Source organism: Carassius carassius, chromosome 21, assembly GCF_963082965.1.
Source record: "Carassius carassius chromosome 21, fCarCar2.1, whole genome shotgun sequence".
Classification (NCBI taxonomy): domain Eukaryota; kingdom Metazoa; phylum Chordata; class Actinopteri; order Cypriniformes; family Cyprinidae; genus Carassius; species Carassius carassius.
In genome coordinates, this window is record NC_081775.1 from 7262535 (window position 1) to 7280288 (window position 17754).

At 34.9% G+C, this 17754-nt stretch overlaps 1 protein-coding gene across 2 annotated transcripts in view; it reads left to right on the top strand.

Moving 5' to 3' along the window:
- Positions 1-17754, top strand: part of prkg1l (protein kinase cGMP-dependent 1, like) — a 44294-nt gene that overhangs the window by 21168 nt on the left and 5372 nt on the right. For both annotated transcript variants that reach the window (XM_059503144.1, XM_059503143.1), the window contains exons 6-13: positions 8137-8242; positions 10234-10297; positions 10521-10598; positions 12995-13083; positions 13421-13486; positions 13616-13684; positions 13780-13876; positions 13991-14130. In XM_059503144.1, coding sequence (XP_059359127.1) covers positions 8137-8242; positions 10234-10297; positions 10521-10598; positions 12995-13083; positions 13421-13486; positions 13616-13684; positions 13780-13876; positions 13991-14130 — 709 coding nt within the window. The remainder of the gene's footprint in view (positions 1-8136; positions 8243-10233; positions 10298-10520; positions 10599-12994; positions 13084-13420; positions 13487-13615; positions 13685-13779; positions 13877-13990; positions 14131-17754) is intronic.

A 17754-nucleotide genomic window follows, 5' to 3' on the forward strand; every position in this document is an offset into this window, starting at 1 on the left:
CATGCTATGGGCTCTTTCCAGCTACAGAAGGCCCTGATCCTTTTGCTGCAATCGTTTAAATACCTCAGACCAAGACAAACATCCCCCGAGATGAAGACAGAAACTAACAATTGGAATTTGCATTAAGTCAGGTCCCAGACCAGGGTGGTTTACACCTCAAAGGGAACAGAAGGTAATTTACATGGAGGACCCTGGGAAGGGGCACTCCCTCCCATTACAGTAGGCAAAATATCTCTTAATTCTTAGGAAATGAATTATCTTTTAATCTACTTTTGTAAGACTGAGATCATTGTACCAGCTGCACTGAGACAATTCAAATGACACCAAACATGACTGTAAATATCACTTGCATTAATATAGACCATTATATCCTACTATTGAGCATTCTGAGTGAGCTATGTGAAGGGAAGGAATGGGATGAGAAGGAACTGTTGCATATGTGAGAGAGGTGTTTCCTGCATTTTCTCTCAGTGAGATGTGGGAACAGATGTCTGTATGTTAATGCACTGTGTGTCTTTAGTATGTCTCAGAAGATCAAAGTGTCTGAGGTTTCTGTAATTCTTACAATAGTAAGAAATAGAGTAACATTGAAATTAGAAATAAACTAACTGCAATTGCAAAATGTAAATTTACACTGCAAAACAGTTGTATTTATGGGATGTAAAATTAAGTTGTGAGACAAAGTCGCAAATTGTAACAAATTCAGTAAAAAAATAGCAAAATAGATGCATAGCAAAATGCAATTGTCAGATATAAAATGACATTATAAGTTATAAGGTTGCTATTACTACCAACAAAGTCACAATTTTTGTTTGTTTGATTTGTACTTAAGTGTATTTTGAATGTACAGTTTAAAACATCGACAGCGAAAACTCTAAATAAGATGTGAGATCATTGAGGTCTTGGTCTGTTTCTCAGAAGAACGAGAGCTTAAAAGGTCACTATTTGCTGTGCATTTATTCTTTTTGTTAGTATTCCTGTTGCTGAGATAGTAAATCTCATTTGGAAATGATTCGTTTGCGCACTCACTACTAAGATGTCCACAAAATGAGTGTAGTAGTACGTGTCATTTTTTTCTAGTTTAATCCCACTTGGGATGCTCTGAGTGTGTCTGGGTAATCAGAGTATTCCCACCATCACCAGTCTGAAGCTGTTCTGAGAGATCAGTGGAATATAACATCAAAGGAATCAGGAAAATCCACATATAATTCTCAGCCTACAGCACGCCACACTAGAGTCCACAAAACATGCTTCATATTGAATGGACAGATTTACAAATCCCATCTGGTTGTGATTTTTAAATCTCTTTATGTGTTAGTTTTTTTTTATCTTTTATGTTGGTCCTTTTGATCCTACAACACTAGATGTCTTCTGAGCAAAGATGTCTTTTTTGGAAACATCTGTAGTTTCAATCTGATGCTGTACACTAAAAATTTATTAATTTTTTTAGTTTCTTGAATGAAATTAAAATTTTGCCTTATCCTAAAAAATCCAGTTTCTACCTCAGAATAAAACTTGGGTAACTGTAAGAAATAACATTACATTGCAAAACAAAGTCGCAAGGACTACAAATAAAGTTTCAATTGTGAAATATAAAGTTACCATGTCAAAGTTGTAATTTATGAGATATAAAGTTGCTTTTGTGAAATATACAGTTACATTGCAAAACACAATACCACAATTGTAAAATATAAAGGGACACTGCGAGACATAAAGTCTCATTTATTACTACAAATTGTTGGAATTTTGAAATAAAGATTCAAAGCCTTTTTTATCATATCCACTCTGAATGCTGCTAATAGAAAAAAAGTTACTATACAATGTGAAACACAACATTTTTATTGTGGATATTAAGTTGCAATTGGAAAATGTTCAGTTACATTGTAAAACACAAAGTTGCAAATGTGAGATATAAAATGACAATGTGAGACTTAAAGTTGCAATTACTTCAAATAAAGTCGCAATTGAGAAATATACATTTAGAGTCCCTCAAGGTTCCATATTAGGGCCTTTGTTGTTTGCAATCTACATAAATTATATTTGTACAAATGTAGATGTAGCAGTACATCTCTATGCGGATACAATAGATACAATCTTACATGAATCTTAGATACAGTCTAAAAACAGCATTCTTTTTACTACAGTTGCTGTAAAATCTTAATCTGGTAAAATTGCCTTCCGTTACAATGCTCCTTCAACCTGGAATGCTTTGCAGAAAAAATTGAAGATAGGCACTATTATCCCACTTAATGATTTTAAATTACATGTCACAGAAACCTTCATATATACAGTAAGTGTGATTGTATATAGGCTGTTGTTCTGTTTTGATTTCTGTATGTAGCTTTATGTAGCTGTAGCTGAGTAGGTAGTCTTGGTTATTATGTTATTGTGTTATATTTTCTTTTGTCCTTGTTAGGTGTTGTGGTATGGTTTATGTGGTGTTGATATGTTATTGTGTAATTTGGTATGCATTGTTTGTTTTAGATGAGGTTTCTCCTTTTTATTTTTCATTTACATTTTTAAGTGCTGCCATTCTTGGCCAGGGACCATTTGAAAAAGAGACTATAGTCTCAATATGATTTCCGCTGGTTAAATAAAGGAAAAATAATAGAGTACATTGCAAAAAACAAAGACGCAATTGTAAAATGTAAAGAGAAATTGTGAGATATAAAGTTAAAATTATTTGTACAAATGAATTTACAATGTAAAACGGAAATTCGTAATTGTGCGTCATAGTTGCAAATGGGAAACGTAAAATAAAAAAAGTAAGAAATAGAGAGAGAGCAAATAAAGTCAGAATTGTGACATTTTGACAGTAACAGTGACAAAACAAAAAATCGCAAATGTCAGATATAAAATTACATTGCGAGACATATATTCAAAATTAATACAAATAAAGTGGCAATTGTGAAATATAAAGTTACAATGTGAAACTCAAAGTCATAATTGTGAGATATAAAGGCACTGATATAAAATATACAGTTACAGTGCATTTGAAAAAATGATGAAATTGTAAGATATAAATTGACATTGTGAGATACAAAGTCAAAATTATTGGAACAGATTAAGTTGCAATTGTAGTTACAGTGTTATAGTTAGTTATAGTTACAGTGTGAAACACAAAGTTTTAATTGTGAGATATATTCCTTGTGAGACAAAATCAGTTGTCACAAGTCACAATTACTAGAAGAAAAGTCGCAATTGAAAAAAATGTATAGTTGCACTGTGAAACACAGTCACAGCTGTGGGAATCACATAGTAAGATATGATGTCATATCGCAAGATACAGTATATTGTCACAATTGTGAGAAATAAGTCGTAATTAGGAAAAATTTCTAAGTAGTTTAAGTAGTTGTCATTTGACAGTTTTTTAAATGAACATGCTAAACTTGTTAGTCGCATGTTTTCTGTAAAGAATGTCTTTTTTGTATGTCTTCCTCCAACCCTAAAGAATATCTCTGTGTCAGACAGATGAATTAACGTTCATATCTGAGGTGTATCCCCTATAGCATGCTTTGATTTATGACTCTCTCAACACCTCTTCTCTCGCTTATTTCACATTCTCACTTGAGTCCTGAGCCACAGGGGCATCAGCTTGACCTATTAATTTTAATAGACGGTCATAGCAAGACACAGAGTGAAAGAAGCAAGGAATAAAGTCTGAAAGAACATGAATAGGCTAAAAAAGATGGATTGAAAGTGAATGGAGGATCCAATCAAGCTAGATCCTTTTCCAGATGTTTATTTTCTTCTACAGGGAATGTCTACCTTGAGTGAGTGTGTGTCGTTTTCATATTTAAGTCGATATCCTTTTCCACTTTCGCAGTTCTGTTTTATTTTATCCCTCTCAGCCTCTCTTTCTGAATTTTCAAACTATTTCTTCCCTCTCACCCCTTTTTATTTCAAGCCTCTGATCAAGCTCTCCCCAACTCTTTTCTTCAGCTTTGTTCAGGTTTTGTGCTTGGTGACAGCTTGAAATTGCTTTCTTTTTTCACTCTGCGCCTCTTTTTCATCTCTCTGTTTCTTTTCTTGATTCTTACCCTCTAACCTGATCGCCTCTATATGTCTAAATGAAAAGATAAACACGGTTTCCTCCATTGCTTGTAGATCTCCGATTCTGTGACTTGCATTTTAAAATTCATGGAAAGGCAATATTACAGTGGAATTAAAGTCGTATTTAAACAAGTAAACATGTCATTGCACTAGAAAATCTAAAAATCAAACCAGTTAACAAATATATGTGACCTTGCCTCTGAAAACCCAGCTTAAGTAATTTTTTTGTGTGTGATTTAATGTTTTCTAGATAAAATCATCCTTCATAATGTAAAGAACGTTCTGTAAAAATGTAACCTTGATATCTTTAATATTGACTGAGTAAGACCGTGTCATAGAGTAAAATTAAGTGGTGAAATCAAAATTTGATGCTTGTTATCTCCTGATTAGATTTTAAAATTTTAGCCTAGATTTCCCAGACAGGGTCACATATGTTCAAATATTTTGCCAATGTTCCAATTAAATAATAATAAAAAAGAAGTTATTTCAGAATGTTATCTGAATGTGCAAAACTTAAACTAATTAAACTAATTTTTTTTCTATAATTTCGCAAAAATGTTGGAAATGTTAATTCTTAATGAACCAGTGGTAACATTTGAAAAATGTCAGCTGAATGTCCAACAAAAAGGCTAAAAGGTTTAAAAAAAAACATTCCATGAATGATGTATAAAAAATGTTTCTGTGCTAATGTTTTCAAAACGTTACCGAAGACCAGATAACCTTGAATGAATATTCTATTAAAGTTTATTTAAAGGGGTCATATTATGCTTTTTTTAAAGACCATTATTTTGTGTATTTGGTGTAAAAGAATATGTTGACATGCTTTAATATTCAAAAAACACATTATTTTTCTGTACATTATTGTAGGTCCTCTATGCCCCGCCTCTCTGAAACACTTCGTTTTTTACGAAGTCCCTTTTTCTGACAAGCGCAGTCTGTTCTGATTGGCCAACTGACTTAGTGCATTGTGTTTGGCCGAACACCGCAAACACTCGTCGGAAATGTAACGCCCCTTTCCATAATCGCAAGCTTCAAATGCGCAAAACTCAGAATTTAAACATACAATAGCAAATACTTAAAGGGTTCATATAATGCCCATTTTCTAAAGGTTAATATGATTCTTTAGGGTCTTAATGAAAAGTCTGTAACATAGTTTGTTTAAAATTTCTCTATGGTAGTGTAAAAAACAATTTTTTTTTTACCCTGTAACAAACAACTCCTTTCAAAACAGGCTGGTTTGTGGAATTCTCATTTAATGCTAATGAGCTCTGCTGACTCCGCCCCTCTCTTCCATCTGCTCTCTGAGAGTCTGTTTACTTCAGCCACATTCATAGTGAAACTGGCTAATTAGCACATTATTAGGAAAGGCGATTTGCAATGATTCATTAAAATATATTATACTTACTGCTTCTGTAGGTGAGGCTGGATCATGAATTATTTGCGCGAACATAAACGCATTTAAGTAGATCAAGGGCGCATTTCTTTCAGATCCAAACGTATGTTAATCCTCTGCGAAAAAACCCCCCACCTTAATCACTTAGAAGTCATGCTTATCTGCATCTCGGACTGATGACGGCTCACTCAGGGCTGGTCTGAGGTAAGACACAAGTCCAGTCTGTGCTGAAACACTGCTGTCAATCAAACAATTGTGGGAGGGGTCTCGACCGTGTGACGTCACATGGTCAGACGGCTCGATTTGAGAAAGGGGAAAACATTTAACAAGATTATAAAAAAAACACTTGGTGGATTTTTATCATTATAGGGTGGTTGTGTACACACACTGCCAACACACATTTCAATCCAAACAACTTGTAAAAGTGCATGTAGCATTATATGACCCCTTTAAACTAATAACAAAACATACTTACAGCAGCTGATTCAGAAGTGGTAGATTGTCGTAGCTAAGTCAGAATGACCTCCTCTCATAGGTTCACGAAACAGTCGTCCAAAAAATGTGTTGCTGTTCTGTTGTATGTAATCTTAAAGATTCCTTAATGCATCTACATTCAGAAGGCCAAATAAAGTGCTTTTGCTCTCGCCTAGAAACACAGCATCTACCTGACATGACTGCTTCAACACTAACTGCAGTCACTGAAACCACGCCTCCTTTCTTTGCGTGAACATTTGGGTGGCATTACACAAATATTTCCACATAGTGACGTAGACATGTGGGGGTGTGTTAGAACAAGCCATTTAAGGGGGTGTGGCAGTCTTAACTTTGATAAAGAATATCTCTTTGGATTTGAGACTTTAGTCTTTGCAACTTTACAGATCTTCTTTATGCACTAAGAGCTTGTTACACTCCAAAGAGAAAAGAAAAGTTGAAATCGCATCATATGACTCCTTTAATAGAACCCTGCCACTGTTTTGAGAATATTTCCTGTTAGCTGCGAAGCATATTACATCAAGTGGCATTCATTTTAATGAACGAGAGAGAGAGAGAAAAAAATTAAATTACAAAACTATGACTATAACATATTATTATTAAAAAATGGTTGCAACAAGATCAAAACGTGAGAAGACTGGGTTGGGTTTAACACATTTCCCCATTAAACATTGTTAAACTGAATGATTTCCTCTAATAAAACGGAGTGGACAGATGTTTTACAACACATGAGGCATGCCCTTCACTAAAATGAGAACATCCATAAATTACCATAAAACATTTATTTAATTATTTATCCATCCATGTGTTTCTGTGTGTTGCTCTGCAATGGTTTCTAAAATTTTAATTGACCAAAAAATTGCATTTCAGTGTCTGAGTCAAATCTGTGTTCATGATGTTTATTGCAGTCCAATTCTGGACTTTTTTTGTTTCTGTGTAATGATTCAACTCAAATCCTCGGTTAGTCTGCTGAGGAAAGGACAGGGGATAAAAGAGAGGTAGACCGAGGGAGCAGGGGAGACACCGATTGCAGTATTTCTCTTCCCAACGACAGCTCATTTAATTAATCGGTGTCATTACTAATTCAAGAGAGTCTCAGGAAGTGATGGAGAATGAGTTTGGGGTGAACTCTATTTTCAGCTGTTCCTTATTTTTTTGAAAAATTGTATCTTGGTTGAAGCAGATTCAGGAGGAGAATTTTTCAGTGTGTTTTAGAAACACTTGAGGCAGAAAACTTTTTTTTCAACTACACATAAAATTATGGTTTTCTATTTAAATACGCTTTAAAATGTTATTTATTCCTGTGATCAAAGCTGAATTTTCAGCATAATTACTTCAGTCTTTAGTGTCACATGATCCTTTGGAAATCTGAAAAAGTCAGAAATGCTGATTTATTATCAATGTTGGTAACAGTTGTGCTACTTAATATTTTTTGGAACCCCTGATACTTTTTCTCATGTTTCTTTGATGGATAAAAACTTAAAAAGAACTGCATTTATTTAAAATAGAAATGTTTTCTGACAATAACAAAAACATTAAATAAAATAATAATAAAAACTTCTGAACAGTATTGTTTATTGTCACAAAAGATGTATAGTTGAAAAACATTATATATATATATATATATATATATATATATATATATATATATATATATATATATATATATATATAATGTTTTTTATAAAAAAAGAATAATAATAATCATACGGTTAGATCATTGTTTATGTAAGCAGTTACATAAACATCACAGGGGCCTTTGGACCTGATATAAGAAACAAACAATCATTTGCCTGGCAAATGGCAGCTCATATATTGCTCTGGAAATTTAATTTATCCCATGTTAGCTTAAATATGTTTATGAGAGTTTAGAGATAATGTTTTCTGGTAAACAGAATGACAGATCAGCCTCAATCCATATTATTCTGCTGTTTTCCACAGAGATCTCACACTTGTTTGTCTTATACAGTTCACACCGTCCATATCAATTTCTCTGTCTGTCTTCATAAGTCTATCCACCAAAGTCGAACTGTCTCGCTCTCTCGTTTGATCTCTCTTCTTCACAGACATCAGGAGAAAAGCACGTATTTGTGTTTCACCAAAACAAAGAGCAATGAGTTCACAGACTGTTTAAAATCCAGTTCTTCTCTCTCTGTGTGTGTGTGTGTGTGTGTGTGTGTGTGTGTGTGTGTGTGCAGCTCTGGTGAACAGCAGGCTGTGGGTGATGGAGGGTCAAGTGTTTCAGAGGATCATGCAGAGGAATGGCCTCGCCGCTATCACACAGTCTCTGCATATCCTGCGCAGGTTAATGCCACCATTACCATCCTCCCATAGACCTTTACAAGACACACTTCTGTCCCACACAGATTATTAATAAGAGGATAATAATGAGGAAATACATTCTTATCTATGCATATTCTTGTATTCAGCTTAGGTATTATTTAAATAGTTCTTTGAAAATTATTAATTAATTTATTTGATTGATTGATTGAAAAATTGCACTGTTTACTTTTTTAATTAAAGTTAGGGCCATAACCACCATATACTCAGGGAATGACCACATTGTTATTGTTATTTCTACAAAATATTTTGAATTAGTTTTTTATTTTTGTATTTTCTGTTTATTTTAAATGAAGTTAAAGTTTTAATAAAATATGTCTATATTGTGTGTTTTTTTATTGTTTTAGTACTTAGCAAGATTTTACACCAAGTAAATCTTGATGAAATTGAGTTATGTAATGTAAAATAACTACTCTAGCTAAAATAAAAAACTAAAATAAGAAACTAAAGTAACTAAGTAACTAAAACAAGTAACTAAATTTTTCAGTTAAAGTTTATATTAGGTGCTTTTAATTTTAGTTTAGTTAGTAATTAAAATTAACATGTACATGTACCCATAACTCATAAGTGATCAAAAAAATTTTTTTTTTTTTTGGCTGATTCATAAACCTTTACAGTTTTTCTCAGTTGCTTTGGTACATTTCTCAAATCATCCTTGAGATTTGCAAAACAGTAAGTGCATTTCTAAAAAAAACAACTCCTTTCTCAAAACTAAATCCTTAGTTCATCTTTCAAAAATAAATATCTGTGTCAATGGACATGTCAGTGCCATCGAATGACAAGTCCTTGTGTCATGGTTTACGGATAAGACAGTCAAATTGCTTAGTCATGTTGTCAATATAACATAACTGATGTATGTTCTGATGTAAACTACTGTAATGAACAGTATGCCATATGCTTATGTATGCCATATATCCATTTCAAAAGTATACATTTACACATTACTGTATGTGGGATATTGATTGAAAGAGACTGGATAGAATTCCCAGTTACACTTTTACTAGTGGTTTGACCCCCCCAAAAAAAACATAAAAAAATAATTTTTGTGATATAGAAAAGGAAATATGGACACAAAGATGAAAATAAGTCAATTTTCAGAATGTGTAACTATTGTGTTGTCCTCTGTCTATACAGTATATGCTTTCCAACTGAAGATGAACCTTTGAGCCATTTCACAGAAATGGTTTATCATTGGTTTATCATCTACATTCTCTTCATTAGTCAAGATTCACTTGCACAATTCATGCCAGATTGACAAAAAGTCTAATAATAATGTGTAAAAAAAAGTGTGCTTGGCAGTTTATGACAACTAGATTAACCATTTTGGCTAACAAAAAGGGCTTAAATACCAGGAACTAAACAAGGAACACCTGACATCAATAAACATAATAAACAAGGAAGAAACTGGGTAATGGCGAGCAAAGCACAAGACACAGGAACACAGGACTGACAGTTACATTCAAACTGTTTTGGGGTTTAATAATAGTAGGTTGTCAAATTCACATTATGTCATGACCTGAAATATGATGTTGAAAGGATATTACCAGTATTTCAGGGAAAATGTCAAAGTACTACAGGTTTGAAAAGAAAGTACAGTTAACAACAATAAACAGTTAACAAATTCTGCACTTTTAAAATAATGCTTAAAACATGTAGACAGTGAAAACTTGTTAATTTGAATAAATTCAACATCTAGATTGAATTCATTTTTATTGATTCATATATTCAATAAAATGTAATGGTGACAAAAGTTTGTTTGTATTACAAACTAAGAGTTAAATGTATACAAATATGTATTCTGTTACTTGTATAAGCAGTATTCTTTTTTTTTTCTTTTTTTTTTTTATAATTATGTGTCTAAAGTGTAATTTCTTGTAAGGGAGTCCAATGTGATTTACACTGAAAGTGAATGCAGCTGTCTGGTTTTCTGACTCTCGTTTGTCTGTGTCTGTTAGTGTGGCACTGCTCTGTGTGTTTCCAGAAGATGTTCTCGTGAAAGTGTCTGATTCCCTGGAGGAGGTGCGTATGACTGAACATCATCATCATATTACAAACATCAGCATGTGATCAATAAACCTTTAACTTGAAAGTTAAAGCGCTGCCTACAGCTTGATCAAATACATTTTTAGGGTGTTCGCACCAGTTAATCACAACTCTTGAAAATACTGATATAATAACTTACAATTTCAGTACAGGCAATGTTTTTTTTCTCTGTATACATCCATATACATCTTTGTTTTAGTCACACTACAGTGATGGTGATTATATAATTCAAAATGGAAATCCAGGAAACAAACTGTACATTTTGAGTCAAGGCCAGGTGAGAAAGACATCTATCTATCTATCTATCTGTCTGTCCGTCCGTCCGTCCGTCCGTCTGTGTGTCCATCCGTCCGTCCGTCTGTGTGTCTGTCTCTGTTTGATAAAATATATCTAAAATGTGTATACTGTGTGTGTGTGTGTGTGTGTGTGTGTGTACACATATGCACACACACACACAAACAGTCAAACCAAAATTTATTCAGACAACTTCAACATTTCTCACATTATCACAGTTTATTTTCTATAGTTTTGAAATATTAAGAAAATAGAAGTCAGAAAGAGCTTTAGCCAAGTATTCATCCACACACAAGGAATTTGTTTTAGTTTCACAAGCTTCCAGTGCAAAGACAACAACAACAACACAGACAATAAAAAATAAGATGAGAAAAAAAAAGTTAAATACACATGTAAATATAAATAATAATAATAATAATAATTGTATGTACAGTTGTGCTATAACTAGAATAGAATAGGAATAGATGTAGGGATGTACTAGAATGGGCGGTAACAAATAAATATAAGGCTATTGCATATATTTGTATTGCACAATGGGGGAAAACATTTGCAGTTTTTCTCATTCACTTTGGTGCATTTCTCGATTCATCCTTAATATTTGCAAAGAAGTATGTGCATTTCTCAAAACAATCCACACAAACAGCACCACACAATGGATAACCTGCAAAAGCCTGTAACTTACACTAAATCCTTAGTTCATCTCTCAAAAGTTCATCTCTCAGTGCCAGAATGAAAAGAAATTGTGTCATTGTTCACAAACAAGATGCTTAGTCATGATGTCAATATAACAGTGCACTCTGATAGTATTACCTGATATAAACGATGGCAACTGTAACTGTTCATATGACAACTAGTCTAGTTAAACTGTGTCAGAACAAATTCATCTTGATAATGTTAGATAACTTTTATAGAAGGAATGTAATGAATTTGGTTGAAAAGCTGTCAGCTGTTAAATTTAAGTACATACCAATTTAGTACATATTTTTTATCAGTTTTACTGGTAGTCCACTGTATGAAGAATTTTTGTGTATATTGCGTCACAGTTTACTTTATTTTGCTATCCTCAATTAAATAAACTATAGGCGCCCTGCACTTACTAGTTATATCTGGTGTTGGAATTATTTTTGGTTGAATCTATATAATTTTTTATTTTACAGTTTTTCTCGGTCGCTTTGGTGCATTTCTCGAATCATCCTTACTATTTGCAAAGAGTTATGTGCATTTCTCAAAACAATTCGTACAAACAGCACCATAAAATAGATTACCTGCAAAAGCCTGTAACTTACTCAAAATCTTTAGTTCATCTCTCAAAAACAAGTATTCATGTGAATGAACATATCAGTGCCATCAGAATGAAAAGTCCTTGTGTTATTGTTCACAAACATGATAGTCAAAATGCTTAGTCAAGTTGTCAATATAACAGTGCACCTTGTTAGTATTTCCTGATGTAAACTATGACAACATTTTGGATGACAGTTATTGTATTGAACAGTATGCCATATATCCATTTCAAACACATACACATTTAAACATTACTATATGTGGAATATTGACTGAAAGAGACTGGATAGAAATCCCAGTTACACTTTTACTAGAGGTCCGGCTGAAAGATAAAAAAATAAAAAAATAAATAAACCTTTACAATGTCATTCTGATATAGAAACATGAAAAAGAAATATGGGCACAAATATGAAAATAAAAAATAAGTCAGAATTTGTAACTTGTGTTGTCCTCTGTCTATACAGTATATGCTTTCCAACTGAAGATGAACCTTTGAGCCATTTCACAGAAATGGTTTATCATTGGTTGATCTACATTCTCTTCATTAGTCAAGTTTCACTTGCACATTTCATGCCAAATTTACGAAAAGTCTAATCATAATGTGTAAAAAAAATAGCTTGACACTTTATGACAACTAGATGAACCATTTTGGATGTAATGACCTTTACGATAAACTAAAGACTAGATGTTTTGAGGGGTAAGACTATTGCACTGAAAACTATATAATACATTTTGAGTAACATGACATTAGCAACTGATAATGTAGGAAACCGCAGATAAATGTGCATAATCAATTGCATGAATGTACAAAAGCAATCGCAACTTGTTCAAAAGAATGAGAAACTGGTTTTATGATGTGTATAAATAACTAGATGATGTGGAGGTTGTACAAGTAGTTTTGAGAATTTCATTTCTGATTTGAGAAATGCACCAAAGCGACTGAGAAAACTGTATTATGAAATAAGAGACAAAACTTGCTCAGCTGTGTTGGAAAATAATTGTCAAAAATGTTAACTGCGTAATTAGTTGTTGTATGATAGATATAGAGATGATTGTAGTGCAGTAATAGCATAACAGTATGCATGCTTTCGTTCTTAGGTGAAAGTTTTAGAGAAGCACTCTGAAGCCTGTGAGGAGAGTATGATGGTGTCTGTCCTCACCAGAGGGGATTGTTTTGGAGAGAGAGGGTAAGATTCAACCCTCACCAGCAGGGGGCACCACTCTCCGAGGTTTACCTCGCAGCTTATTACCCATCCAACACAAGAAATACGACCGGTGATATTTATGTAGGACCAGAGAGACTCACAACAACCATGCATATTAACAAAAGAGGAGCATATATCATTTTAGATCACTTATGTAATGTACTGTAGGTCATGCACCATTTTTCTTAACTTGCCCAGAAGCGAGAACTGCAAACATGTGCATGTTGAATGCTTTGTGGATTCACTGAGGACCATTGAAATTCAAGTCAGAAAGTATCATGTAACATTAACATCTCAGACCTGCTCCTTTGCTCTCCAGAGACGACGTGAGGTCGATGAGCGCTCTTGCCGCAGGCGATGTGACATGTTTGGTCATGGACAGAGAGTAAGTCTTCTCCATGAGGGATAAACCGACATTCATGCTGTGGGAACAGCAAAGTGGGCGAAAAAACGTTACTAATTCAAACTTATGCTGTAAAGCTGACCTTGGCTATGTTCCACCGTCTATATCCAGGGTTTTCAGAAAAGTAACTGGAGGCTTGGATGATGCCAGAAAAAATCCTAGCAACAAGGCCAGATCAAAGTAAGGCTGTATATTTTTCATTATTCACTGAAATATCTGAAACATCACCAGTGTGATGTTAATGAAGGTCATTGTGATCGCTATGTAATAAACAGTGCAGATGAAGATGGGTCTGCGTTTGGTGAAACGTCTCTCAGCAGTTTTCAGGTGCTGTGTAATCTTGGAGAAGGACAGTACGGTCACACTCAGCTTGTGAGTTCTGTACAATGTGTATTATTAATTAGCCCTGCAGCTTATGCATGTTTTGATAAAAAAATAAAAAGTTCCATGTAGTAATTATAATTCAGCTAAAGTTTCTGTCATTAGGTCCATTTGAAGAGTGACTCCAACTGTAAGTTTGCACTGAAGACTATTAGAAAACAAGCGATACAGAGCCCAGGCCAAAGAGAGAGGATACTCGCAGAGAAACACATCCTGATGGATCTCCAAAGTCCATTTATAACAAGGTCAGAACATACACTAGGGCAGGGTGTCCAATTCGCTTCTGAAGTTTCTAGTAAGTCTAAAGACCTTGTATCTTTTTGAAAAACCAGCATGTGCTGGTTAGGGACGTATGGCAACTGGTTTAAGTTGCTTAAGCTGGTCCTTAGTTGGTCCTGAGCTGGTTTGCTCTGCAGGATGTTGTTAATGTTTCAGTTACATTCAGTTTTTTTTTCTGAGTTCTAAAATGCCAGCAAATACAATTAATGGTTTCTGAAGAACTAGATTCTTTATTAAATGATGTGTGAATGATGCAATAATTTATTCATTGCATTTAATTGAAACCCCTTTAAGTAGTACCTTATTATACCTCATTAGACTCCTCTAAATTATGTCCTAAATCTCAGTGAGACCTCATTTTATCTTCGGAACACAGTTTAAGATATTTTAGATTTAGTCCGAGAGCTCTCAGTCCCTCCGTTGAAACTGTGTATACGGTCTACTGTCCATGTCCAGAAAGGTAAGAAAAACATCATCAAAGTAGTCCATGTGACATCAGAGGGTCGGTTAGAATTTTTTGAAGCATCGAAAATACATTTTGCTCGAAAAATAGCAAAAAATATGACTTTATTTATCATTGTCTTCTCTTCCGTGTCTGTTGTGTGAGAGAGTTCAAATCAAAGCAGTTTGTGATATCCGGTTCGCGAACGAATCATACGATGTAACCGGATCTTTTTGAACCAGTTCACCAAATCGAACTGAATTGTTTTAAACGGTTCGCGTCTCCAATATGCATTAATCCACAAATGACTTAAGCTGTTAACTTTTTAAATGTGGCTGACACTCCCTCTAAGTTCAAACAAACCAATATCCCGGAGTAATTCATTTACTCAAACACTGACTGAACTGCTGTGAAGAGAGAACTGAAGATGAACACTGAGCCGAGCCAGATAATGACTCGTTCACGAGTCAAGAACCGTTTCTGTCAGACGCGTCCGATTCGAGAACCAAGGAGCTGATGATACTGCTTATGTGTGATTCAGCGTGAAGCAGACTGACACACAGTGCATCTGAACCGAACTGATTCTTTTGGTGATTGATTCTGAAATGATTCTGTGCTAATGTTATGAGCCCAGGTCAGGGCCGTTTGAAGGAATTTGGGGGCCCCAAGCAAAATGGACATAGAGGCCCCCCGACCCCCGCACGCACGCAAAGCCTTCAGGAACCACAGCATAGCCATACAGTTTAAGTTCACCCACACTTTATATAAATAAAAAAGGTTTCCAGTGCAAATACTGCTTGAAAAAATAGTTTGGTGGGAATTCAATAGTGATTTACACTAATAATATGACAGCACACACTTATCAGTTTAAACTCTGAGCTGTGCAGGATATCAGCTATAATCATAGAGCTTGTGGTACCTTTTGCTATATAGAGGAAACATCAGCACTGAGAAGTGATGCGTCTGTTGATGTTGAGGATGAAGTTGATGGTGTAGCTGGGAAAATAATTGAAAAAAAAAATCTGAAATTACCTGTGAAGTATTTTTACCATTTCACTGTTAGCATATTGAAAGAGGTCACTATTAACAGCTCAGGGGTGCGTTTCCCAAAACCATAGTTGCTAACTAAGTTAGCAACTTTGTTGGTTGCAATGCAATTTCCCATTGCCAACCAACTAAGTTGCTAACAGGTTAGCAACTATGGTTTTGGGGAACGCACCCCAGCTCAGTGAGAGAAATTCACTCTACCTTCATCAGTGGAGGTATTCTTAGGAAGAGCCTGAGGGCTGAGAAATTTAAGCAAAGCACCTTGAGGGAGATAGAAAAGATGGTAACACTTTATAATAACAATCATTAATAGATGGTAAATTGATAGTTAATTAATCTTTAGTTAATTGTCATTTAACTGTTAGCAAACAGTATTTTTACTTATTATAAAGTTTACCGAAAACTTAAATATATGTTAGCGTTTCCATATTTTGATATTAGAAGGGAAGGGATGCAGGCAGCTGCTTTCCCTACCAATTCTTAAAAACATCCCAAGCTAATGTTTGATGCACGGAATTTATTGTGTGGTTTTCCTAACCCCCATTTGGTAGATTATCACGGTGGAATAGTATAGCATGCTATTTGCTATACCACTTTCATCAAAATCTATTACAAAGCTACAGCAAGGTCATGTCATTAAATACGATAAACAGTGATTCTGGAACAGATCTGCGTCTTCCTTATCCCGTTAAAAAAAACATATTACAGTAACCATATTCCTTCCGTTCGAAAAAAAAAGTTGCACTAACTGTTCGTTACAAGCAGCATTTGCCGTCAGGCAGGTAGCTAACATAAACATATTTTTGCTAGCCTACCTGCTGCAAAATTACACCATTTGTACAAGACTGACAAGTAGAGCTGTTTTATCCAGTGTAATTTATCACTTACCACTATCTTGTTTTTTCTTATCCTCCTCTTCCTTTCTCTTCTTTCTTTTCTGGCTTCCTGAAGCATAATTCCGCTCCATGACTGCCAAGGAGGTTTTGTATTTTGCCGGCAGTAGAGATCACGTGGTTGGCTGGCTGCTATCAGCGACTACTGAGAGGGGCCCCCTTGAGGGGGATCCCAATAACAGTGTCATTACACTTTACCGCATTGACGATCAAAGGGGCGCTCACACACTGTCGTTGCATTTTATTCTTAACCAGTCATTGTCTTGGGGCCCCAAGCAATTGCTTGGTTTGCCTGCCTTGTCGCGACGGGCCTGGCCCAGGTAAACCGAAGGCTTGAATCAAGGGCAATAATCGCAAATGACGCCATTACGTCGAGCGCAAAAGAACCGGTGAACCGTTTTCTTCAACCGGTTTATTGAATCGAACTGTCCGAAAAACTACTGGTGATCCGAAAACCGATGCAACCAGTTCTTGACTCGTGAACGAGTCAATCTTTTGTTCGTTTTCTGGCTCGGCTTGGTGTTCATCTTCAGTTCTCTCTTCACAGCAGTTCAGTCAGTGTACTGTTTGAGTAAATGAATTACTCCGGGATATTGGTTTGTTTGAACTCAGAGGGAGTGTCAACCACATTAAAAAAGTTAACAGCTTAAGTCATTTGTGGATTAATCCGTATTGGAGACATGAACAGTTTCAAACGATTCAGTTCGATTTGGTGAACTGAATGATTAGTTCGCGAACCGGATATCACAAACTGCTGTGTTTTGAACTCTCTCACAACAGACACGGAAGAGAAGACAATGCTGAATAAAGTCGTAGTTTTTTCTATATTTTAGACCAAAATGTATTTTCGATGCTTTAAAAAATTCTAACTGACCCTCTGATGTCACATGGACTACACACAGTTTCAACGGAGGGACTGAGAGCTCTCGGACTAAATCTATTTAGTTATTTATGACATAATTTAGATTTCTGGGTGAACTAACCCTTTAAGTAAGGGATAATTACATCCAGCCGGTTGTTTTTGCAGAATAAAAAGTAAATAATTAGATGCAAAATATTGATTTGAGTTGAAATATTTGAACATAAAGCTTCCGTGAAGGCAGCAGTTGAAATATTTGAACATAAAGCTTCCGTGAAGGCAGCAGTTGCGAGTAAGCGGCAAGTTCAAACTAAACGGACATTTAAGGGAAACGGTGCAGTCAAACGAC